Source organism: Nicotiana tomentosiformis, chromosome 3 (assembly GCF_000390325.3).
Source record: "Nicotiana tomentosiformis chromosome 3, ASM39032v3, whole genome shotgun sequence".
NCBI lineage: Eukaryota > Viridiplantae > Streptophyta > Magnoliopsida > Solanales > Solanaceae > Nicotiana > Nicotiana tomentosiformis.
Window position 1 is genome coordinate 99,891,249 of NC_090814.1, and position 26,540 is coordinate 99,917,788.

Below are 26,540 nucleotides of genomic sequence, written 5' to 3' on the forward strand. Positions count from 1 at the left end.
TTTAACATTTAAATCATATTTCTTTCTTGATTCTTTTCAAAATAAGGAAAATTCAACTTGAAGCTTTTTTTTAAGGAAATTACACAGCTCATGAAACATACATGCGACGCGGTTACACATAGATTTCTTCAGCTTTTATGATATTCCTCAATTCTTTTCAAAATTTCGAAGTTCAAATGAAAACTTTTAAAACTTAAGTTCTTCAATTACAACTCCTTTCAAAAAAAACATTTAATAAGCAGACTAAATCTCGCTTCCTCTCAAGGCAGACAATAAACATAAATCAATAACAATATTAACAAGGCATGATGTGAGCCTAAAACTATCCGGACGAAGGCATAACTAGTAGCTACGTACGGACTCTTGTCACCTCGTGCGTACGTGGCCCCCACAAATAGAAGCACACAATAATTTAGTTCACCTATGAGGTTAATTTCCCCTTACAAGGTTAGAAAGGAGACTTATCTCGCTCTGAAGTTCCATAACCGGCTTGTGAGCCCATCAAACAGCTCGAATCGATGCACAATGCCCCAAAACTAGCTAATAATTATGCAAACCCATTAATATATACCCAAATACTCAATATACTCCAGGTTATAACAATTTCTAACCCCGATCGAAAAGTCGATAAAAATCACCCTCGGGCCCACATGCCCGGATTCAGAAACTTTTTGAAGATAAACTTTACCCATAACCCCACGAACTCAAATATATAATTTATTCTCAATTCTATGCCCAATTTCGTGGTAAAAATCCCAAATTCTAGGTTTTCTACTAAAACCCCACAATTTCTACTAATTTTCATGTTCTAATCTATGTATAATTCATGTATTTAACTCACAAATGGGAAGAAACCACTTACCTAGAATCGCTCGAAGAAAATCTCCCCTTGAAGCTCTCCAAAATCGTCCAAACTAAATGAAAAATGGGCCAAGTCCCGTTTTAAAAGAGCTCACTGCCCAGCCCCGACTTTCGCACTTGCGGCCTCTTCGTCGCATCTGCGGTCTCGCAGGTGCGGCCAAAACCTCGCACCTGCGCATTCCCTCTACCTAGCGCGACTCCGCACATGCGCCTTACCTTCCGCATTTGCGCCTTCGTAGGTGTGGACATACCATCGCACCTGCGCTCCCAGACTCTTCTCTCACTCTCGCACCTGTGACACACCTCCGCATCTGCGACCTTGCAGGTGCGGACAACCCTTCACACCTGCGGTCATGCCCAGCTTCGCCCAAACCGCACCTGCGACTATGGGCTGGCACCTGCGACCTCGCACCTCCGGCCCTTTTTGCGAAGGTTCGCCCACAACAGATATCAGCTGCCTCATCTTTCCTTCCAATTCCAAACTCGATCCGTTAACCATCCAGAATCCACTCGAGGCCTTAGGGATCTCAACCAATTATACCAACACGTCCCAAAACACATTACGAACTTAGTCGAGCCTTTAAATCACATCCAACAACATCGAAACTACGAATCACCCTCCAATTCAAACTCAATGAACTTTAGAACTTCAAACTTTTACATTCGATGTCGAAACCCATCAAATCACGTCCGATTGACCTCAAATTTTGCACACAAGTCACATTCGACATTACGCACCTACTCCAACTTCCGCAATCGAAATCCGACCCTGATATCAAAAAGTCCACTCCCGGTCAAACTCTCCAAAAACCTTCAAATTTCTAACTTTCACCAAATGACTCCAAAATGACCTACAGACCTCCAAATCCTCTTCCGGACGCGCTCCCAATATCGGAATCACCATACGGAGATATTCCTAGACACGAAATCCCAAACGGACGTTGATAACATTGAAATGCAATTCAACTCAAATTTATGAAATTCTTCCAAAATGCCAACTTCCATAATAGGCGCCGAAACGCTCCCGAGTCCTCCAAAACCCGATTCGAACATACGCCCAAGTCTAAAATCATCATACGAACCTGTTGGAACCTTCAAATCTTGATTCCGAGGTCATTTACTCAAAAATCACACCTTAGTCACTCTTTCTTACTTAAAGCTTCCAAAATGAGAATTTTCTTTCCAAATCTACTCCGAACCTCCCGAAATTAAATTCCGACCACGCGTACAAGTCGTAATACCTGAAGTGAACCTGGTCAGGGCCTCAAACTGCCGAACGACGTGCTAGAGCTCAAAATGATCGGTCGGTCGTTACATTCTCTCTCACTTAAACATACCTTCGTCCGCGAACGTGCTAATAACTGCTCTGGAGTTGCTTGAAATCGCTGTCCAATACCTCGTGCACCTACCCGTGCTACTGCAACTCAATTGGGCACACTAGCTCGAGCTAATCTGAAGATTTTCCCTTTTACTTAGCCAAATATGCCTTAGAGCTCTATTCCAACTCCTGTATATCTCTGCCATGCCTGCTTCCATCATACGAACACCGTATCAATGTCTATGCGATGCACCAATACATGATTGCATACCTTTTCTGAATCCACACTATGCACTGCGTAACTTACATAACCATAATAACATCCTCTGACAACAATAACAGAAATTTCACGAATCTGATGCTCACAATGCACCTCATGACATATATAAGTCTTGTTCTGACTCCTGCAATACCGCCACGACAGAAAATATGTATAGAAATTCGTAACCAATTGCCGAGTCAACAAATCATCGAGTCTCTCCTCTTGACTAGGGTCATCACCTCATTATGAACCAAATACTGATATTTGCTCTTTAATATACTGCATACAATCTGATCGCACTGATCTCGGATCCGCTAATCTCGTCTCACCCAGTATAAGCTGCTGACACCATAAGCCATCAGACAGGACCAAAATTTCATATGATACCACAAGCTACCAGCTCGAATGGGATACATAAGGAAAACCAGCTCTGGAAAGGACTACTCAACCCACGTAACTAATTAAATTACTGCAATGGCGTTATGAACCTTCCTTAGAAAACGAGAAACAAAATATACAAGAGTAGATATAGGGGAAACTGTACTCAACATCATACTGTTGTGGTGTGCAACCCGATCCAAACAACATACCCGTGGCGACGTGCTACCCGATCCACACAAAAATCTATATAAGGAGATACTTACCGAGCTAGAATGCTCATCACTACAAAATACCTGAATACCGGCCAAAAGCACGCTAAGTGCATAATACCATCCCCGGGGAGACAGATAGCGCCATACGCTACAAACTCAAGCACGACTAAGGTGTGATATATGATCTGCATCTCGAGAGCCATCTTGCTTACATAACATCATCGCTACGCGGAACCTCAACACATATGAAATTAACAAGCCGTTTCATAACTCACACAACACAATATAGTATTACATGAAGTAGCCGATGATGAAATAACATCCAACGTTCGAATACTCCACAACAAGGAGCGCTAAGTTGAAATGAACACATCCGGCCCGATATAGAGCCCGCATTCATATCTAGATCTATCCACGGGCCTCAAGCCGATTCTGATTGCAATGTACTATGCTAATAACCTTTCAAGGGTTCATAATAACCTTTTTTCCCATATCACACAAGAACAACCATCATATCCGAAACAAACCTCCACAGTCCACAATCAAATGAATCGAGCGCCCTCCAGGCATTAATTCTCACATGAACAATAGTACCGCAATCTCCATACTTAGTTCCAATCTTCGATCAATCAAGTGACTGCATGTCACACTTATACAATCTTCCCATGGAACATGCTCCCACGACCTTCCGCACTAGATAACAAGTCTGCACATCCATACCACCGGCCGCACAAATGATGTAAAGCAAATCAAAAATCCGAAATCACTACTCAAAGCCTCTTACACAGGACACCGATCTCAAGTGACGCTAAAGACAATACCAGCTTACTTTAACCATCTGAACCCTTTCCCGCTCATCCGAGCTCTTGACATTCTTGTCGACACCAAACTGTGACCTTGATCCTTAACTTTCAAATTTTGTTCCGCTCACCGCACTTATCTCGAGTGACCCTATTTCACGAGACCACATTGTCCCCAAAATCCACGAACCATTTCATACCCTCCTTGTGCGCATAATCGCGTCTTCAACTGATACACCCATTCTGGAAAGATCCCTCTATGAATCCGAAGTTATTTTCTTCCATTCCTCCAATTCTACACCGCAACCCTAAGATAACGTAGAACACTCCAAGCCCCTTTCATAATCTACTGCAAAAGCTCGATACTTAACCATACTACAAGCTCGAAATCCTCAGGCACCGCACCTTAACTTTTGAATCCACTAGGACCGTTGTTGAGAGTCACCCATTCTGACCTAGTCCCGAATATAATCAACTCCAAGGCTCTGCTAGCACATGAACACTCTCTCAATAAGCACCCGGCTGAATCACTTTCCTTGTACATCACATCTACACGAAACATAAACTCTAAGTCTTCCCCAAACCTAAACACGAATCGATAAGGCCAAATATAGCACACATTCCTCAAATCTTGTGCTCAAATTACTGTTGATGTTCTTTTCCCTTAGTCATAATATCCCACCAATATGTCGATAACCAGAAATCTCACAATTAGCCGACCATGCAATCCAACCGTAGGCGGTGGAACTCTCCCACTTAGCTTGAAGCTACCATTGCATAACTCTAGAACCCGCCAAGATTCTTTCTTCATCGTTAAACTGATCTTGCACAACCAACTCGCCAAATTCCTCGAAATCCTTCTATTAACCTTTAATGAACACCCCAAACCACTAGCCACAGTTATATATTCAATCTCTTACCAGGTAGCCAGTAGAATTCTTTGCAGAAGCTTCGTCAATACCACGCGACCGCTAACCTGCTCACAGGAGATAACCCATCTGTGGAAATTTCATGCCGACATATTCCAACATCGCTGCACTGGGTATAACTACTACAAAATCAGTAGACCGTCCCGAGTCCGAGCTCATTCACCAGTTGCGCCAGTCCATTCACTCCTCATGGACGTCAACTAAAGGTGCGACAATACATTCCAATCCAAAGTCATGTTGTATCCTTCTTCATACCAAGCAACTCTTTTCTGTTGTATCCAATCTCCCGCCGTATAATAGCCAATATTTCAAAATAAGTCCGTAGACCCAATCACCGTCCACCATAATTCCCAAATCACTCTAAACTTTCCTCAAGGCGTGTAGTTATCCTATCACAGAGCCCACATGCTACTCTGCCACTCTCTCACTTTGGTTAAACCCTCTCTTCTTTAAGAAACTACTTGACTTTTATTTCTCACACTTGGCCTTTTAGAATTTTAACTACTGTAAGACACCTCCCAAGTGTCCTTCCTCATCCTTCGCTGCCCAGTTGTTGCCTTAAATCAAAAATCTATATCTGTAGCACTTGAACCAACATATCGCTACTAACTTTAAACCTCTTAGAAGATCCTCTTTCTCGAGCCATCAATACTGGAAGTACCAATTCGATTCCAAAATTGCTACACTCCGTTATCTTTGACAACCGCATCTCAAGCACCATTTCATAGTACCCTGCCCCAAAGGCAAATTGAAGAAAACCATAACACCGACGAACTTAACGTATTTAACCAGGATAATGACACCACATCACAGATGAAAATTCCACCACGCTCAAAAATACCAAGTCTCGTTACTCCGTCAACCCAAACCTGAATATTCATAGTCCGATTGCCTTTCCTTCACCGGAAATAAAATACTGGAACTCTGAATCATGCACTGAGTAAACCTCCTTTCAAGTTATTCACTGCCCCAACACATGGGCAAGCACCATACCATCACATCAATACTGTGCGATAATAACTCATGAGCATCATAGCAACCTGTGTATAGCCTCAAAGCCCTCGGAAGTATAGCAACTGAGCTGAAATGATAGAATATCCTTCCACAAGGCGACGACAATGTCCCAATCAGATATGCAGGGAGAAACATCCCGCACCACATTTGTAGAACCATTACAATTCCTCAATTCCCAATTTATAACTAGCGCTTCACGTCGCATAAGATTGAATGGGAAAGAAATGAAGGCATACGCCTCAAAGGAATCAAATCGCACGATGAGCAATCAAGAAGAGAAGTGCTCCTAACAGCCCTTTAGCCTCTCGAAGATAAGTACAGACGTCTCCGTACCGATCCGCAAGACTCTACTAGACTCGCTCATGACTTGTGAGACCTAAGTGAACCTAGTGCTCTGATACCATGTTGTCACGACCCAAAATCCTTGAAAGGTCGTGATGATGCCGAGCACTACTATCAGGTAAGCCAACACAAATAATTAGTAAATTCTTATTTTAATATTTTGAATTCATAGTTATTCCCCTCAATTAAATAGCAGAAGATGGAGTTTACAAAATACGTAATAATATCTTTAAAAGAATTTCCAATATAGTGCAACCCATAATCATCCCAAAAACCGATTTCACAAGTGCATGAGAATTTACTAAGAATGTAAAATAAAATATAACAGCTGTCCGGAATACAATTGGATAAGAAAAATGTAAGTAATCTGAAGGAGACTCTGTTGGCTGCGGAACGTCGTATAGAATGCAACTCCCCTAAGTCCCCGCCATAATCGCGCCTCTGTGCCCACAAGGCCGCTAAACATGTGTACCTGCACAAAAATGTGCAGCAAGTGTAGCATGAGTACGTAAATCAACTCGTACCCAGTAAGTATCCCGCCTAACCTCGAAAAAGTAGTGACGAGGGGTCGACTCAGACACTTACTATGGGATATAATCAATATACCAATGATATGATAAATTATGGATTTTATAAGGCAACTGTAAACTCAATAACATGAAGCAGATAAATAATCCTCTTGTTAATAGGGGGTTTCCAAATTTATTCTCGTATTACAACAATTTAAATCTCCGGCCAATGAGGCCATATCAATTATCAATAATTCCCAAAACAATCAATTAAGTCATGCGCAAATCATGCCGCTATCATACGGCCCGATCCAACATAATATTTAAACTGTGCACTGCTAGAGAGTGAATGGCGCGAACCATATATGCATCTATAAATTTACCTACTCGCGAATCATACATGCGACGCGGTCCCCGCTCGCGAATCATACATGCGACGCGGTCAAATATAAATTTAAGAAAATACCCCGCTCGCAAATCATACCTATGACGCGGCCAAATATAAGTTTAAAATTTAAATCATATTTCTTTCTTGATTATTTTCAAAATAAGGGAAATTCAACTTGAAGCTTTTTTTAAAAAGGAAATTACCCCGCTCGTGAAACATACATGCGATGCGGTTACACATAGATTTCTTCAGCTTTTATGATATTCTTCAATTCTTTTCGAAATTTTGAAGTCCAAATGAAACCTTTTAAAACTTAAGTTCTTCAATTTCAACTCCTTTAAAAAAACATTTAATAAGCAGACTAAATCTCGCTCCCTCTCAAGGCAAACAATAAACATAAATCAATAACAATATTAACAAGGCATGATGTGAGCCTAAAACTACCAAGACGTAGGCATAACTAGTAGTTACGTACGGATTCTCGTCACCTCGTGCGTACGCGGCCTCCACAAATAGAAGCACACAATAATTTAGTTCACCTATGGGGTTAATTCCCTCTTATAAGGTTAGAAAGGAGACTTACTTCGCTTCGAAGTTCTATAACCGGCTTCCGAGCCCGTCAAACAACTCGAATCGATGCACAATGCCCCAAAACTAGCCAATAATTATACAAACCCATTAATATATACCCAGGTACTCAATATAATCTAGGTTATAACAATTTCTAACCCCGATCAAAAAAGTCGATAAAAATCACCCTCGGGCCCACATGCCCGGATTCAGAAATTTTTGAAGATAAACTTAACACATAACCCCACAAACTCAAATATATAATTTATTCTCAATTTTATGCCCAATTGCGTGGTAAAAATCCAAAAATACCAAATTTTAGATTTTCTACCAAAACCCCACAATTTCTACTAATTTTCATGTTCCAATCCATGTATAATTCATGTATTTAACTCACAAATGGGAAGAAACCACTTACCTAGAATCACTTGAAGGAAATCTCCCCTTGAAGCTCTCCAAAATCGTCCAAACCAAATGAAAATGGGAGAAAAATGGGCCAAGTCCCGTTTTTAAATAGCACACTGCCCAGCCCCCGACTTTCGCACCTGCGGCCTCTTCATCGCATCTGCGGTCTCGCGGGTGCTGCCAAAACCTCACACATGCGCATTCCCTCTGCCTAGCGCAACTCCGCACCTACGCCTTTCCTTCCGCATCTGCGCCTTCGCAGGTGCGGACATACCCTCACACCTGCGCTCCCAGACTCTTCTCTCACTCTTGCACTTGCGACACACCTCCGCATCTGCGACCTCGCATGTGCGGACAACCTTTCGCACCTGCGGTCATGCCCAGCTTCGCCCAAACTGCACCTGCGACCATGGGCTCACACCTACGACCTCGCACATGCGGCCCTTTTTGCACAGGTGTGACCACACCAGATATCAACTGCCTCATCTTTCCTTCCAAGTCCAAACTCGATCCGTTAACCATCCTGAATCCACCCGAGGCCCTCGGGACCTCAACCAATTATACCAACACGTCTCAAAACACATTACGAACTTAGTCGAGCTTTTAAATCACATCCAACACTTCGAAACTACGAATCACCCTCAAATTCAAACTCAATGAACTTTAGAAGTTTAAACTTTTACATTCGATGCCGAAACCCATCAAATCACGTCCGATTGACCTCAAATTTTGCATACAAGTCACATTCAATATTACGGACCTACTCCAACTTTCGGAATCAGAATCCGACCCCGATATCAAAAAGTCCACTCCCGGTCAAACTCTCCAAAAACCTTCAAATTTCTAACTTTCACCAATGACTCCAAAATGACCTACAAACCTCCAAATCCACTTTCGGACGCGCTCCCAATACCGGAATCATCATACGGAGCTATTTCCAGACTCAGAATCCCAAACGAATGTTGATAACATTGAAATGCACTTCAACTCAAAATTATAAAATTCTTCCAAAATGTCAACTTCCATAATAGGCACCGAAACGCTCCTGGGTCCTCCAAAACCCGATCCGAACATACGCCCAAGTCTACAATCATCATACGAACCTGTTGGAACCTTCAAATCCCGATTTTGATGTCATTTACTCAAAAATCACACCTTAGTCACTCTTTCCAACTTAAAGCTTCCGAAATGAGAATTTTCTTTCCAAATCAACTCCGAACCTCCCGAAATTAAATTCCGACCACGCGTACAAGTCGTAATACCTGAAGTGAACCTGCTCAGGGCCTCAAACTGCCGAACGACACGCTAGAGCTTAAAATGACATGTCGGGTCATTATGGGCCGGTTGTTCACCGTAAATTATTTTAATCCCTCGCGGTGTCGGGAATTTCAACACCTGGTGTAGTGTCGAGGGCACCGCCCTCATGTTGTGAATCCATGGTCTCCTAAACAGATCATTATATCTCATATCTCCTTCGATCATGTAGAACTTTATTTCCTGAACGGTTCCGACAGTGTTCACTGATAGGGTTATCTCTCCTTTAGTGGTCTCGCATACCATGTTGAATCCGTTTAGAACTCGGACTGCTAGCACAATTTGGTCTCGTAGACCCAGTTGTTCTACGACCCTCGATCTGATGAAATTGGCCGAACTACCTGGATCAATTAACACATGCTTAACTCGAGATTTATTTATAAGTACAGATATTACTAGTGCATTATTGCGCGGTTGCACGATGCCTTCAGCATCCTCGTCATTGAAATATATGGTTCCTTTAGACTCATAATCTCGAGTCCATTTCTCCCTTGTGATGGACACTTTGGTGTGTTTTAACATCGGCCCATGGATGACGTCGACCCCACCGATAATCATGTTAATGACGTGTTGAGGTTCCTCCTGCTCAATCTGCTTATTGGAGTCCCTATTACTGAAATAATTTTTGGCTCGATCGCTCAGGAATTCTCGAAGGTGTCGGTTTTTGAATAACCGGGCTACTTCCTCTCTCAGTTATTGGCAGTCTTCGGTTTTGTGGCCGTGAGTGCCATGATATTTACACATTAGGTTGGGATCCATTTGGGCAGAATCAGACTGTAAAGGTCGAGGCCACTTGGTTTCTTTGATGTGTCCGATGGCAGATACGACGGAAGCAACATCGACATTAAATTTGTATTCCGATAACCTTGGCGCTTCCTTAGGCTCAATGGGCCTGTCAAAACCGCTTTTGCTCATGATCCCCCAGTTATTTTGTCCTCAGTCGCTTCTTACCTCTTAGATCTCCATTGTATGATTGATACCGATCTCTATTCGATCTTGGTTCACGATCAATGTCTCTTTTTGATCTGTCACTGGCTCTGACGGGATAAACGGACCCGAAAGGGCCCCAAGATGATCATCTTCGACCCTGATTATTGATTGGTACCGGTTATGGACGTCGGCCCAAGTTACCGCAGGATATTCTATCAGATTTTGCTTCAACTGTTGTGAAGCCAATGAGCTTCGAGCATTGAGTTCTTGGATGAAGGCTTGCACGGCCCAATCGTCCACGACCGGAGGCAGGTCCATTCGTTCTATTTGAAATCGGGACACGAATTCCCTGAGCATCTCGTTATCTCTTTGCTTCACTTTGAAAATGTTTGACTTTCTGGTCTAGACCTTAATGGCTCCGGCGTGTGCTTTCATGAAGGTGTCTGCAAGCATAGCAAACCAGTCAATAGAATTAGGGGGTAAGTTGTGATACCATATCATAGCTCCTTTTGACAAGGTCGCTCCGAATTTTTTTAGCAGGATGGACTCGATCTCATCATCTTCCAAGTTGTTCGCTTTTATGACGCACGTGTAGGAGGTCACATGCTCATTTTGGGTCAGTTGTTCCATTGTACTTAGGAATCTCGGGCATGTGGAACTTCTTTGGGATTGTCTTCGGAGCTGCAATCGGAGGAAAAGGTTTTTGAACAAACTTCTTGGAATCCAGGCCCTTCAATATCGGTGGTGCTCCTAAGATTTGGTCGACCCTGGAATTGTAGGTTTCCACCTTTTTGCCGTTAGCTTCGATTTTCTTTTCAACCAATTCTACCCGTTTTATCAGTTCCTCAAGCATCTTTATGATCTCGGGGTTAGTCCCGGGTTCGGCTTCACTCGGCCTTTCTACGATCGGTTCATTTCTGCGAGCGTTCTCCCGGGATAGTTCAGGCTCGACTCCGCTGGGGGCGCGACTCTGGTTCTGCAACTGGGCTATCGCTGCTTGTTGAGCCTGTAACATTTCGAAGATTACTCGCAGATTGATTCTATCACCTTCACCATCGTGTGTATTTTGGGCTACCGAACGGACTCCCCCGCGGATGCTGTTTTCAGGATCGGTATGCAAATTCGCATTGATGGCCACATATGAGTTAGCGTCGATAGGGTCCGCGGCCGGAACTCCGTTGGGGTCGACAAGGGGCACCTCGTTACTGAGTGCCATATTGTTGTTCTCGCCATGGTGGCCATACTTAGCATCCACGTTTAGAGGAGCAGATTGGGAGTTCGACATTTCAAACTTTGACCTGAAATTAAAAACACTTAAAAGAACAAGTGTAAAATAGGGTGTGTTATGGAGATTTGTATCAAATTGCCACTATTATCATTAGCCACATGGTGGGTGCCAAGCTGTTTACCCCAGAAAACGGATAACAATTAAATTTATTTGTGATTTTAAGAATACATGAATTAATTCAATACAAACGGTAAATATTGCTAGATTGAACAGATAAAAGATGTAATAAATTGTCAAACCACTCGAAAACAAGAAGAAAGGGATGATTCTGGACTCGATGACAGCCTCAATGCGATATCCATCCTCGATCCCAGATTTATAGTAATGGACCACTGTCAACAAGTGTAAGAACTTTGAATAACAGAAAAATAGTACTCCCTCCGTTTCAATTTATGTGAACTTTTACACCACAAGTTTAAAAGTCTTCTCTCTTTTCTTAAACTCCGTGCCCAGTCAAATGGGTTCACATAAATTAAAACGGAGGGAGTAGTATATTGCCTTGGTATGCGTGTTACAATGTCCTTAATGAACAAACAGACCCTCTTTATATAGTAGGAGAGTTTTACCCTAAGAACAATTCTATGAAAGGTAAAAATTCTTCGTTTAACCAATCACTGGTTTTGTGCCGATACGTGCCGAGATCCACGCCATGATATCCGACTGGTCACTGATATCACACCTTTTTTTTGGTCGTGCTCAGCTACGTGATAGTGTTTTCCGAGGCCTTTGGGATTCGAACCGAACTCGGGGTTATGGCCCCGATACTTCTCGAGGTCGGGCGCTTTGCCTGGACCCCGGCTCGAAGTGCTCCTGGTCTCGATTCTGGTTCCCTTCCGTCACGTCTCTTGCTCCGTTTGCTTCATCAGAAATCGAGACATCTCATGGGCTCGGTTTACCCGTGTACACAATTCGTTAGCTCTTTCTTTATTTTGTAAAATAACAAGTATTTTAGAATATAATTATTTTTGACAAATAGGAACAAAGAGAATAAATGACATTATTATTATTTGGAAAAGTCAAAAAAATAGTAATCCATAAACATATTTACACCTTCAAATATGTATTCTATATCTACTTTTACCAGTCATGTGAACGTTTAGGCCCGCGGTTAGGTCCCTTTTCACTTGGCACCACAGATTCTGTGTAATTTCAGAAACTATGAAATGGTACCTCTTATGTGAAAGAACAATAACGCACAGTAAGTCACAGCTCACAACTACATAAGGCCCAAAAGGGGAATTTTTTTTTCAACGACTCGTAATTATTTATCTGTCCGGAAGTTGTTTCTGCTTCCTACATCTAATCAAAAGCAAAGAAGTGTTGAACAATGGCTTCGAGGTACTGGGTAGTTTCTCTTCCCGTTCAGCAAAACTCATCCACTACTTCTCTATGGAGTCGTCTTCAGGAATCTATCTCCAGGCATTCATTCGATACTCCTCTTTATAGAGTAAGCTCTCTGCCCTTCCCTTAATAATGCCAATTTTACTGAGATCTGCCTTCAACGACTTCAAATTTTTTGGATCACCTTCAGTTTTCTTGTTGAATTTGCAGTTTAACATCCCGAATCTCCGTGTCGGCACATTGGATTCGCTTCTAGCTCTCAGCGATGATCTCGTCAAGGTGAGCTCTTTATTTTTATTTTCTCTCTCTCTACATTTTTTGATTTGTTCTGTATTCCAATTGCGAAGCATTAGTCACGTGTGATCTATATTGGATTGTTATAATTTTCTCGTTTTTAGTAGTTACTGGCTGCAATTTTACAATTGTGATTGAGAAATTTAGTTGTTTAATCTGGTTTTGATTCGAGGGATACGTAGAAGTTGAATATCAACTGACAGAAGTTGTATTTTTTAATCGAGAAATTAAGTTATTTTGTGTGGTATTGATTTGAATCATATGTGGAAAATTTGAATTTTTGCAGTCAAATAGCTTCATTGAAGGGGTTTGCTCCAAGACACGACGACAGATCGAGGAATTGGAGAGGGTTTCTGGGGTCCTTAGTAGCTCTCTCACTGTGGATGGGGTTCCTGTTGACTCGTACCTCACTAGGTATATATCACCTAGTTTGACTGCTTTTGATATGTGGAATTATCTTTTCTGACAAGAAATTTGTTTTTGGTGGTAGGTTTGCGTGGGACGAGGCAAAGTATCCTACAATGTCACCTCTTAAGGAAATTGTGGATGGAATTCACACCCAAGTAGCCAAGATTGAGGATGACCTTAAGGTATATGTGAAACAAGTAATTTTGTGAGGAGCAGTAATTGGGTATAACAATGTAGGAGATCTTATTTATCTATTTTCCAGTTTTTGTTGGATGGTGGTGGTGGTAGTGGTGGGGATATTCATTTCAATGCTTAGATATAATGTTTATGATACAAGTAACGATTAGGCCCATATGTATATGTGGTATATGGTGAAGTAAAACGAAGAAATAGAAATAGCTCTAATTTGCAATGTGAATTAAGCACAAACCGATGCTCTAGTAGACAGAGAATGGGGATTTTGAAGAAAAGAAGAGCACCATAAGCGAGGGAGAAAGCAAAGACGAATTGGCATTCCTTAGTTCACTTTTTGCCAATGGTATCATGTGTTTGCCCTTTACAGAATTAAATAGTGGAGTTGGTGCTGGTGGTTGTGCTGTGTTAGTGGATAGTAGTGCTAAAACGTTAAATTCACATAAAGTTTTAAGTGAATGTCTTAATGATTTAAGACTTTGTACCATATCTGACTGAATCAGACCTATTCAGAGCAAATAAGTGATTGTTAAAAGATAAAAAACAAATTAAAATGGATTGACATGTAAATGATTCAGATTTAGATCTCCATTAAGTGGAAACAAGCGGGGCCTAAGATAATTTCTCTTTTCTTTTTTCTCTGTTATCTGCATGTTCATTTTTTCTGGATAACCGAGAAATACTCTATGATTTAGATGGCCCATCCGTAGTTCGCCCACAACCATATTGTCCAAATTTATGTGACACATTTCCCTTGTGCTTCATCCTAATTGGTGCTGTAGGTCCCTAACAGTGAAGTGCATTAAGTACTTGTTGAAGATACAGTGACATGTTAGTTAAACATTCACTATTTGGTTCCATTGATTCCCAGATTGTGCTTCCCTAGAACATAACTATTCCTCCTTAAAACAATCCAGTAACATCCTTTTGTCAATTAAGTACTGCATGGTGGTTTTGAGAGTCTTTGTTATTTCTTGTTGGTGACAGTTTTCTATGAGATACTTATCGGATTAAATGTAGAGTATCTGACTGCACTACTAAGAGTTTTTTAATCATAGTATTGGATATATTGCTCGAACAATGTGTTACAATATCTGCTGGTTTTCTATGACAGGTTCGTGTTTCTGAGTATAACAATGTGCGTAGTCAACTTAATGCCATCAATCGAAAGCAGGCGGGAAGGTATGTAAGAGATGAGGTTCCATTGGATAAACATGAACTTCCAGTAAATGGTGATTTATCATTTTTGAGTGTTCAGCTATGTCATTATTGATTTACCATCAAGGAACCTTCAATTTCTGCCTAAATGTTTGTCCAAGACACTGACAACATATATGGACATAATAGTGAAATTTAAAAAGGATAAGAAACTTGAGAAAGGCTATCTCAAAATAGGCACTATTAGACATGGGAAGTTTCTTTGATAAAGAAGAAACATGGAAATACATCCATGTTGTTTTTGTTAAAAGATCAGCCGATGTAAAGGTGGCACTCATATTATCTGGTTGGTTAGAATTTTACACCAAAAAGAAAGAAATGAAGAGAGAGAGAGAGAGAGAGAGAGAGAGAGAGAGCAGCTACTATCAAAATGTACCTTAAAACAATTATATTCCTGTGATCTGAATTAATTTGAATTTATGTGTGGGGGGTGATAGACGACTTATTTAAAAATAGTATGTGGTTAGTTAGGTTTACATTAGGTATATTGCTTCAGAGTGAAATCTTAGGGACTGTAGGAACTCCATCTACAACAACAACAACAACAACAACATACCCAGTTTAATCCCACAAATGGGATCTAGGAAGGATAATGTGTACGAAGACCTTAAGACTTTACCCCTACCTTGTGAAGGTAGAAAGACTTTTTTCGATAGACCCTCGGCTAAAGGAGGAACTCCATCTAGATGGGAGAAATTAAAATGGAACTTCCATACAGAGTGCTAGATTCATGTTGCTCATAGAAACTTGAATTTTTTTTCCAGAAGATTGCAAAAAGTCTGAAGTTTGGTACTCGGGTCTTTGAACTTATCCTTGTCAAAGGATAAGGGCACTCTGTTAATAATTGTTTCTTTGTTATTTGGAATTACTAATCTGGATTGGTATAATGGTTTTTGAATTTGTATCCACTTGGCATTCTAACTGACGTGCTTGGTGTTTCTTCCAGCTTAGCTGTCCGTGATCTGTCCAATTTGGTAAAGCCGGAGGATATTGTTACCTCAGAACACTTAACAACTCTCCTTGCTGTTGTTTCCAAATACTCACAGAAAGACTGGCTGTCAAGTTACGAGAATCTTACCACCTATGTGGTAAGAACTTTGTTGGATACAGTTTATAGCTTCACATATCTTTCTATTTACTTGGAATGTGTCTTTGCTTTGCATAGTGGTCCCTATTGTGGCATTGCATTTTGGATTAGTTTGATCTTCTTCAAGGACAAGCTAGATTTCTTACTTATTTCTGGAAATAGAAAACGTTTTTCTTTCTTTCTGAGCTCTTTATAGTGCTATCCTACAAGTTCTACTTTTTCATTTTAACTAAATTGTTTAGGTTCCCAGATCCTCTAAGATGCTCTATGAGGACAATGAATATGCTCTTTATACTGTAACATTATTCAACCGTGATGCCGACAATTTCAAGATTAAGGCGCGTGAAAGAGGCTTCCAGGTGAGTTTTCTTTACCTCTTTCAAGTCTCTCTTCCCCCACCAGGTGGGAAAATAGCTTTTCAATATATAAAACTGTTCTGTTGTGTCCGTATATATGTATATGTAATGTGTGGTGAGAAGTACTATTGATAGAGGAAGGCCTTATCTAAAGAGACGTCTTATTGGTACATTTGATTCAGATTCGCGATTTTGAACATAATCCGGATACACAAGAAAGCCGGAAACAAGAGCTGGAAAAACTGATGCAAGACCAAGAGACATTCAGGAGCTCTCTGTTGCAGTGGTGCTATACCAGTTATGGGGAGGTACTTCTCTCTTTTTATTGGAAATCTAAGCATTTCTGGATGCATTTTCTGCTAACTGTTAATTATATTCATAGACATATCTTTGGCGCTGGCTTTAAATTTGAAATGCTTTGCAGTCTCGAAGGAAATGAAAAAGTGAACTCATTTGTCATCAGCCAAAAATTTATCTTAACTGCATTATAAGGATCTTTAACTGCATTATAAGGATCTTTAAGTCTCTTATGCACTTCACTAGTTTGGGCTAACAAATTAACCTATCAGTCTATCACAATATGGTTGTTGGTGAAGTCTATGAGTTATCTCAAGATCACTTTACAATCAGATGCTAACTTGGATTTTGACTATTTCAAAGATACAAAATGAGTTTACTCCTCTAGGATTTATGATCTGATAGAGTTCGGTAGAAGTGAAATGCTTACTATATTCAGGAGAATATATTCATTAATTGATCGCATGAACCTTCAGAATGAATTGTAGGGGGAGAGAGGGAGCCTTACCATTGTCCTGGGCGCAAGTCTCATCTTACATGAGCAGCGTGTGAACTGAGGGAGCATGTGGGACTAGAAAAAACCTTTGCAGTCTTTGTTTTCATTATCTGGAGATGAATTATGGAAAGAATAAATGGAAAACAATCATAACCTATCAACTTATCTCCGCATTCACCTTCCCTCCACCCCCCCCCCCCCCCCCCCCAAAAAAATAAAAAAATTGCATTCTTTATTGCAAAAACTTTAAAAAACAATGATTGAAGAGACCTAAATTATTTACCAACCAACAATGAAGACATTAGAAAAAATAGAGAAAATGGGGGGAGATCTTAAAGCGGAGAAGGGAACACGCTGTGGTGGGAGGATTTGCCCAATGTGAAGTGATATCAATTAAGTATTGGAGTTCTTTGTTAATCTTTTCATTCTTTTTTTCATTAAATGTCGGTGGATCATTTCATAGCCTTCCTCTGCCAGTGAAGGAGCTATTAAGCTTTTCAGTATTTTGACTGCGCGAAATGCATCATGGCTTGGAGTGAAGACAAGCTCTTAATTAGTGGGGAACGGGTCAGCAAAACATGTGATTTTTCTTTTTAACTTCTATTATCCTTCTTAACAATTGCCTAACAAACACCAAAAGGATCTGCTCTTTTTTCCTTCTGGGCACAAGTGGGTGTGTGAAAGGGCAGGTGTTAGTTTCTGGTTGCCAGTGCATAACGTTGTCCTTGCTCTTGTTTATGTTCAGGCAAATAGCTTAAGGAATCTCATCTTGTACCTTGATTTTTTCCTTCTTAAATCGTGATTGAAAATAAAACAAAAATAAATACGTGGTGGTTGTTTTCAGCTCATCCATAAATTGTAAGCTGAACTAGATAAAATTTTGTGGAAACATGTACCTTGGTGGAGCATAACGTGGCTGGAAAACAAAGCGGCATGCCACTCTAGGGGTAGCGTTAGCGCTCTGTGTGAGTATTTTAACCTTGGTGGTTGTTTTCAGTTGGCGCATTATAGACACGGCTTTACGTACCTCCAGTGATTTTCTATTTATTTACGTAACATAGTGGTCAAAGGCTAAATCGTAGATAAAGTGTTAAACTTTATTAAGGTGGAGTGGATCAACTTTTTCTCTTGTGAACTTTGTATTACATATTATAGTACTGCAAAAAGCCTCGTGATGTATCGACTGATTAAAATATGTTTTACCAAAAAAGTTGATTGACTGGTTTCGTAGGAAGGCAAAAATAGAAAAAGTCCATGTTATGGTTAAATGAAGAAATTATCACATCCCACAGAAGGTTCAAGTAGCACAAACAGGAGACAAAATGAAATAATGCTGCTTAAGATCATTTGTTCATGTTCTATGTGGACCTTCAATTGCATTGGTCGTAGGTGTGATACTGTAATAATTAAAGGTGTTAGTAACGAACAAGGTTGGCCTAAAATTACATGGGAGGAAGTCGAGTAAAAAGACTTGCATCTCTTAAATTCATGTGTGCTTAAAGAAAAATATAACACAAAAAAAGCGAAAGATCCATATAAGCAATACCAATTAGTGGGGATTAAGCTTAGTTTGGTATACTTACATTTGGACCAGCTTTACTAGGTGTTCTTTCTAGTTTCTAGTTTGTTTAGAGAATTTTATTTTTGTAAAAAAAGGTGAAGAAACCTCTAGTTTGTTAGGAAATCCGAAACTATTGAATATTGGAATGAATTGGGCAAGTGGAGCAACATGGATATCGATGATTTATATAGCCGACACAACAAGCATGGGATTGAGGTTTAGTTGTATGGTTAAATGACTACCACTCCCAGGCTTTCTTTTTGACGCCAACTATGCTTATAAGGCTATAACAATCAACAAACATTCACAGCTTTAGATTTGTCATCCATTAAAACTGGAAATCATTCTAATCGCTGTTGTAAACAAGAGAAAAAAGTGTAATTCTGTCCCTGAAATTCATTTCACTGGTCGTCTAACTTTTATCTGCTTTTAACATTTGGAACTTATAGTTATCTGCATTTAGAAAATGTGACAGTTGATATGTGCTAAAAAAAACTAGTGATACTTTTGTTGTTTTTTCTTCTGAAATTTGAAGAAAAGAGAAGGAAAAGGAAAAACAACAGAACAACTGTGTGCCATCTCACCCTTCCAAATATTCCACCATTACTGCCTCCCATGGTGACCCCCTAATCAACTGCTTCCTGCGCCCCTCCCCCTCAACCTACTGCCTTCACCCTTTGCACCTACACCATCCTTTGTCTCTTATCCTCCATCTCATTCCACAACCTGCTCCCCCATTTTTTCCCAACATAAGTTGAAGGACAAAGTGTGCCAGTATGAAGCTATGATGCTTCATCTTAAAAGAACCCAACAACTATGACCTCTTTCACGTCTCTCTGGAAAGCTATGAACTGTTTGACAAAAAATTAGTTGGCGCAATTAGAAAAGATATTACAAGATAAGAGAAAATTAATCAGTAACAATAAAAAAATAATCAGTACGCACTCTTTTCACCAGAACTATGATCATATATGTGGTTTAAAGAGAGGATGAGGTTGGAGGCTCTGTCGTGGGGCAGAGGGTAAGACAAGGCGGTTAAGGGTGTCCAATTTTTTGTTTAAAACAGGAATTACCAACTCTTCAAGTTGGCTAAAAAAGAGATAGAGTAGTTAATTTTGCTTTTGGTTTAGTTTCTGTTGCATTACCTTCTTGGTTATTCAGTTTGTTTGGCAAAGTAAAATCCTACCCGGTGATAAAAATCACAAGTAAATTTTTGTATGTTATGGAAGCAGATAACTGGGTATCCAGTTGGTTAAACTGTACAAATAAATAAAGCTACAAGCTCGCAGAGGAAAAGGAAAAACTGACTGCTTTTCCACATGTACTGTATCTTTCTTTTAATAAAACATTTGCACATGTACTGCTTTTAAACTCCAATGTACTCTTCCTGACTTACTGAATCCCATGGGCCAAAAATGGATCATGTACACATTCAAGCACTTGCTCTCTCTCTTTTATGTTTTGTATTCCCTTCTATTAATTCTAGAGACATAATACTGATTGACGAGATGCGAGGCGGTGTTAACAACAAGTTGGAGGTTTGGAGACAGACCCTAGAGTCTAAAGATGACATAATACTTGGAGTGCAAGTTCATCGACGTGACGGAGGGAGCGGACATGGACATGAGACTTGATTCACAAGTCATCCCAAAGAGAGTAAGTTACAAGTATCTTGGATCTGTTATCCAAGGGAATGGGAGATTAACGAAGATGTCACACATCGTATAGGGGCGGGGTGGATGAAACGGAGGTTAGCGTCCGGCGTGTTGTGTGACAAGAATGTGACACCAAAACTTAAAGGTAAGTTATACAGAGTAGTTGTTAGATCGATTATGTTGTATGGGGCAGTTTGCATGCCAGTCAGGAACTTCCTTATCCAGAAGATGAAAGTAACAGAAATGAGGATGTTGAGATGGATGTGCGGGCATACCAGGTTGGATAAGATTAGGAATGAAGATATCTGAGTAAAGGTGGGGGTGGCCCCCATAAAGGACAAGATGCGGAAAGCGAGACTTAGATGTTCGGACATGTGAGAGAAACTTAGATGCCCCAGTAAGGAGGTGTGAGTGATTGGTTTTGGTGGGTGTGAGAAGAAGTTGTTGACCAACGAAAAGCATAAGAGAAAAAAAGATGGACGAAGACAACAAATAAGGGACACTTCCCTATACTAAGTGACACCAAAGTACTCTTTAAGCGGATTTGAAAGCATCAGATTGAATCAGACAGAAGGTTCACCCCTCGCCTAGTCTTCCCCATTTCGAAAATATCAGAGAAAGTCATGATAGACGGGGTTATTTCGCCCTTGCTACTGTAGTTGAAGTAGCATTCTCCGAAGAAATTATTCGAGTACTGTCTTCATTACAGGATCGCGGGGATGCGGATCGGTCAGACCGGCTCTGTCTAACTGCAGAATTATATACTCTAGGATTTCTGGCCTTAAGCCTTGTTCCCTAAAAGGGGATTTGCGTAAAATCGGAAAAAAACGGCCAAAGAAGTATTGGAGAGAAGTGATCAGGCAGGACATGACGCAACTTCAGCTTATCGAGGACATGACCCTTGATAGGAGGGTGTGGAGGTCGAAAATTAGGGTAGGAGGTTAGTAGGTAGTCGAGCGTTTTTCTATCCCGTACCGGGATTTTTTAGGGTTAGTCTGATAGTGTCTTGTTCCTAGATTGCTATTTGCTAGTATTACATGTTGTTTTCCTACTATCTTCCGCTTCGATTTACTAATATTTTTCCGTTACTGTTTGTTGTTATTGCTTCCTTCCATCTATTTTTCTGGTTCTTAGATTGATGTTATTACCTTTCTGGCCTTTGTTGTTGATATTGCTTGTTTCTAGTGTTGCTTTTCATCTTCTTGAGCCGATGGTCTATCGGAAACAACCTTTCTACCTCCCAAGGGTAGGGGTAAGGCCTGCGTACACACTACCCTCTCCCAGACCCGACTTGGAGGGCTCCACTGGGTTTGTTGTTGTTGCTGTTGTGTCTATTAATTCTAGAACTTCTATACTAAATTGAGATATGCAGCAAAATTCATCTGGAGAAGTCAATTTGCAACTTTGTGATTGCAACATAATTCGCTTCTTGCAATTACATCCTATTTGGGAACAATGTTCATTTTGTTTCTAATTCTAGTATGTTGTTTTTCTACCAAATATTTATTGTTTGATTACTTAGAAATAGGCACGATATCAAGTGTTCCCACTGGGTTTTTTGTTGTGTTGTTGTTGTGTCTATTAATTCTAGAACATCTATACTAAATTGAGATATGCAGCAGAATTCATCCGGAGAAGTCAATTTGCAACTTTGTGATTGCAAAATGATTAGCTTACAACAACAACAACAACAACAACAACAACAACAACAACCCAGTATAATCCCAATAGTGGGGTATGGGGAGGTTAGTGTGTACGCAGACCTTACCCCTACCCTGGGGTAGAGAGGCTGTTTCCGATAGACCCTCGGCTCCCTCCCTCCAAGAATTCCCCACTTTGCTCTTGGGGTGACTCGAACTCACAACCTCTTGGTTGGAAGTGGAGGGTGCTCACCACTAGAGCAACCCACTCTTGTCGCAAAATGATTAGCTTCTTGCAATTATATCCTATTTGGGAACAATGTTCATTTTGTTTCGAAATTCTCGTCTGTTGTTTTTCTACCAAATATTTATTGTTTGATTACTTAGAAATAGGCATGTTATCAAGTTTTCCCATTGGCTAGTCCAACTTTAATGATGTGGCGCACCAAGGGTTGAGGTAAGGCATGTAGATGAGATCTCATTAGAGTTTTGAATGAGTAAGCTCATGATTAAAGATTTAATTAGCGCCAACTTCAGGAGAAGAAATTAACTCTTTGGCCTGGACATTGAGTAGAGCCGACTTATGCTTGGCTCAACTCACTCATATTTCAGCTCGGGCCAGCTAGGCTCTTTTTTGGTAAAGATGAGCTGAGCTAGCTTGGTTTCGTCAAATTTAACAAGAAAAATCACATGGAACAATAATATTACTTTGCATTTCATTTGACATTGTAAAATTGTTAAGGAAGAGGACCAGATAATTTATGTCATCTGAGAACCGTATAAACTTGTTTACGACATCTTTACATCCCTCTAATTTGGTTATTGAGGACTAATAAATAGGCAGTCGCATGTCCAATAGTTAGTCAATATATGATTTTGGTTACTCAAAACGAAAAATCAAAACATTTGGAAACAGGAATGAATGTTTGATTCGAAAGTGAACTGACAATTTGAACACCCCTAAAGGGAGTATCAGTCGGGGATGAGGGGGTGCACAGTCATGTAATTCGCTTGACGGGGCCAATAAGTCATGTTTTTCAATCTAATTAGCACGTGACAGCAATCTTCATTGACCTATAACCCCCAATTCATGCTTTCCCTGAAAGCAGTCACAGTTCACTGGTTCATCTGTTCCCAGTTTGTAGGATGAAACAAATTTTATGACAGACAGGTACATGTGGTTCTCAAGTCTGTTGGTGCTGTTACACCTTATAAAAAAAAGTCTGTTGGTGCTGTTAGATGATGATAGTGATAAGCATTCAGAGATGGCAATAGTTCAAAGGAGGCTTCCAGGGAGACTAGGGTGGTGAAAGATGGGGGAGGGTTCTAAATTTCTATAACATGGATTCTGTTAATGAACTATAGAGTCAGTCACTAAACCTACATTTTTTTTCCTCGAGACATCAAACCTACATTGTTATGTTCAATTTTAAGCTATTGTATTTAAGAGCCCATTAGAAAACTAGAAATACCTATGGCCATGCCATAGCAATTCACACAGATACATTTAGGCGTAGGCCATAATGAGTCCATATAACATAATCCACGTAGTGGAGTGTGTAGTTTGTTTCCAGAAAGTACCAATAATATCAACGTGTGCAAAGCCAATTCAGGATTGATTTGCAGTTTCTTTATCAATTGTGTTAAGGGACGTGAAGGGAAGTGGCGTAAGCCAGAGGTTAAATTTAACATTGTGTTAGGTCAGTCCTTGCAGCAATTTGTCCTTCACTTACCTTAACTAACTTATCATGAGTTTGTCCAACTTCAGCAAAAGTAGAGTATTTTCATGCACTACGCACCTCTCCATTTGGTTGCCTGTTTAGATATTAAGTGCACACCTTGACTAGAGGGTTCTAGCACACATTTCTTTCAGATGAGTTTATTATCACTTCAAGAAAAGATCTTGTATGTTTCCAGGGATGTGGAATCATAATCTTTAGGTAGCTCCAATTCATAGAGCATTTTTTGACTCAATTGGGTGATGAGCAGGAAGACATTGATTCGGCGCTTCACTGCTGAACCAATAAAACCAAAGTAATGACTAATGGTCTAAGTGCGCTCTTGTGATTTCTGCTCTTCGACTGCTGTAAATTGTAAATTACCCTTTAGATTTCGCAATAGGATTCCATCTCGATCCATTCTCAAAAAAAAAAGGGGGGGATTCCATCTCGATCTGGGTTCACTATTTCCTTTTTCTCAATGCTGATTGATTTATTTTCATTTCCAACTCACCCATATTGTATTTTGTAGTTACTGAGATTGAAACCCATATTGTAGTTGGTGAGATTGAAACCCTTGTCTAAAATGTCCTGCCATCATTCTACAGGTTTTTAGCTCCTGGATGCACTTCTGCGCTGTGCGTATCTTTGCTGAGAGCATTTTGAGATACGGCTTGCCTCCATCATTTTTGGTATATTCCTTTGGACCCCCAAATATTATGCTTATCAGCTACTCGTTTTGTTGTATTTAGATTATTACCATTATTTAAGGACCGACATAAATTTTCAGTCTGTTGTATTGGCACCCTCCACCAAAAGTGAGAAGAAAGTACGTTCCATTCTCGAGTCACTCTGCGACAGTTCAAACAGGTATGTCAATGTGATAACGAAGTCCATTCCTAACCCCAATTTCCATTGCTCCCTCCCTGCTGTAAAGAAATGCCTATTTGCTCTTCTTAAAAGAACTGGGTTTATAGGCATGTAGTAATATTTTTCCCTGTACTCCACCAAGAAGGAACGTGTGTAAAGCTTTTGACATGTTAAAAATTGTATTGCATGACTGTTAATGGTGTTTATAAGCACATAATATTTTCTTCCAGTCTTCCGCCGAGCAGGGACATATATCATGCTTATAACATGGATGCTATTTAGCTTGACTATTACTGGTCCCGAGTACATTTATTCCATTCTATCTCTACGTGAGGCTGAAAGTTCTGCTAATTGTCCATTGAGCATATTGTAAGAAACAAACATGCATTTGTTTAGTTGCAATACGCCACATCTATGTGGTCCTTTGGACCTACATGTCTTTCTGTTCAACACTGACTGACGGTTATTAAATGGTTTATTTATCATGTTCCCCATTTATACTGTTTTTCATTCAACTGCAGCAATTTCTGGAAATCTGAGGACGAAGGAGGAATGGCTGGTTTTGGGGGTGATGCAGAGGCTCATCCTTACGTCTCCTTCACCATAAATCTTGCTTGAGTTCAATGAATTGCTTTTTCTGTCCACTGCAATTGGTTTGAATCTAGTTGCCATCAACAATAAGGACAGGTTGCGCACTTGTACAATAGAGAGGATTGTTCAATTATTTTTTTAATATTATATGTTTATTGTAAAACATATTTTTTCCCCCTTCCTCTTGCCTCCTTTATAGGGGTTGATTGTATCCCAAATCTTAGTCCTTCACTGGTTGAAAATATTTTAAGGATATTTTGATATGTATTGGGAACGTTTTCCCATACTAAATGTAATTTGTTCTTGTTTTAAGCCTGTATGTCGTTGCTTTCTTGCAATATGATCCTCCTTGGTCTATTGTGATGCGTTTTCACTCTTAGCTAGCTTGATCTTTGTGAGTTGAGACGAGATATAGATGCTATTGGTTTCTCGATTGTATGAAAAGTTTTGAGCACATGACAATAGCCAAACCAAGCAATCATAAATTGACTAGTTTTGCGCTGTGTTGTCTAGCTAGTGCAGTTATCTTCTTTATTCGGCTTTATGGACAGCCAATATGAGCAAACTTACATGGATGGAGTTAATTACCAAAATGACTGATTATCATTAATTGTTTGAGAGCATTGAGAGTTAGGTTGTACATTCTTCTTGGCGAGGAAAGTGAGTAGGAAATCGGGTAAAGTAATGAGCAGGAACCCGGTTAATATCTGCAAAAACTGGAACCTAAAGAAGGAAAAAGAAAACATTTCCAGCAGTACTTAAATGCATTTATGCAGTTGATTGCGAAAAACAGAACACCCTGCTCTTTTACCCTACCATTGGAAAACTTTAGTGCAGGTGCAGCTTATGTCTTGGAGGTTGTAGTATATGCTTGAGCTTAAGCGGAGAAGGTGAGTATTCATATAGTTGACCGCAACTTGTTTAGGATTGAGGCGTGGTAATAATAGTTGTAGTTGTTGAAGGTAGTAGGGTATGGTCCTGGCTAGTTGGGATGAGGATCTCTAGCCTTCTAGGCTGTAGTTGAAAAGGATGTTAGGGCATTCTCAGGTATGTCTAAACTCCAAAAAACTTGGGTTCGGTTCATTGCTCTGCAATGTATCCTCTTTTGGTGTAGCCCTGTAATCCAACAAAATGACCCACATGCACCATCAATGATCAATTGGCCCTCTTAAATATATATATTACATGTTGGTTTTGTCTAGTTAGCTAGTTGGCAAATGATGAGCATTTTGTATAATATTTCGGTTGGAGAACTGACGTTCTAAATTAAAGATTTTTGTGTCAATAATGCAC

At 40.2% G+C, this 26,540-nt stretch overlaps 1 protein-coding gene across 1 annotated transcript; it reads left to right on the forward strand.

Annotated features, from left to right (window-relative positions):
- The first annotated feature begins 12,715 nt into the window (after positions 1-12,715).
- LOC104111095 (V-type proton ATPase subunit C) lies at positions 12,716-25,559 on the forward strand. Its single transcript, XM_009620697.4, has 11 exons — positions 12,716-12,970; positions 13,075-13,143; positions 13,445-13,572; positions 13,649-13,748; positions 14,873-14,940; positions 15,923-16,064; positions 16,306-16,422; positions 16,602-16,727; positions 24,395-24,478; positions 24,577-24,656; positions 25,178-25,559. The coding sequence occupies exons 1-11, from the start codon at positions 12,851-12,853 to the stop codon at positions 25,272-25,274; spliced, it is 1,131 nt and encodes a 376-aa protein (XP_009618992.1). The 5' UTR covers positions 12,716-12,850; the 3' UTR covers positions 25,275-25,559.
- Positions 25,560-26,540: the final 981 nt, after the last annotated feature.

Bases quoted from the DNA above. Each gene is read 5' to 3' on its own strand.
- LOC104111095 (XM_009620697.4), top strand. From the start codon at position 12,851: ATGGCTTCGAGGTACTGGGTAGTTTCTCTTCCCGTTCAGCAAAACTCA. The intron at 12,971-13,074 runs GTAAGCTCTCTG...TTGAATTTGCAG, and splicing joins TCGATACTCCTCTTTATAGA to TTTAACATCCCGAATCTCCG. The intron at 24,479-24,576 runs GTATATTCCTTT...ATAAATTTTCAG, and splicing joins GCTTGCCTCCATCATTTTTG to TCTGTTGTATTGGCACCCTC.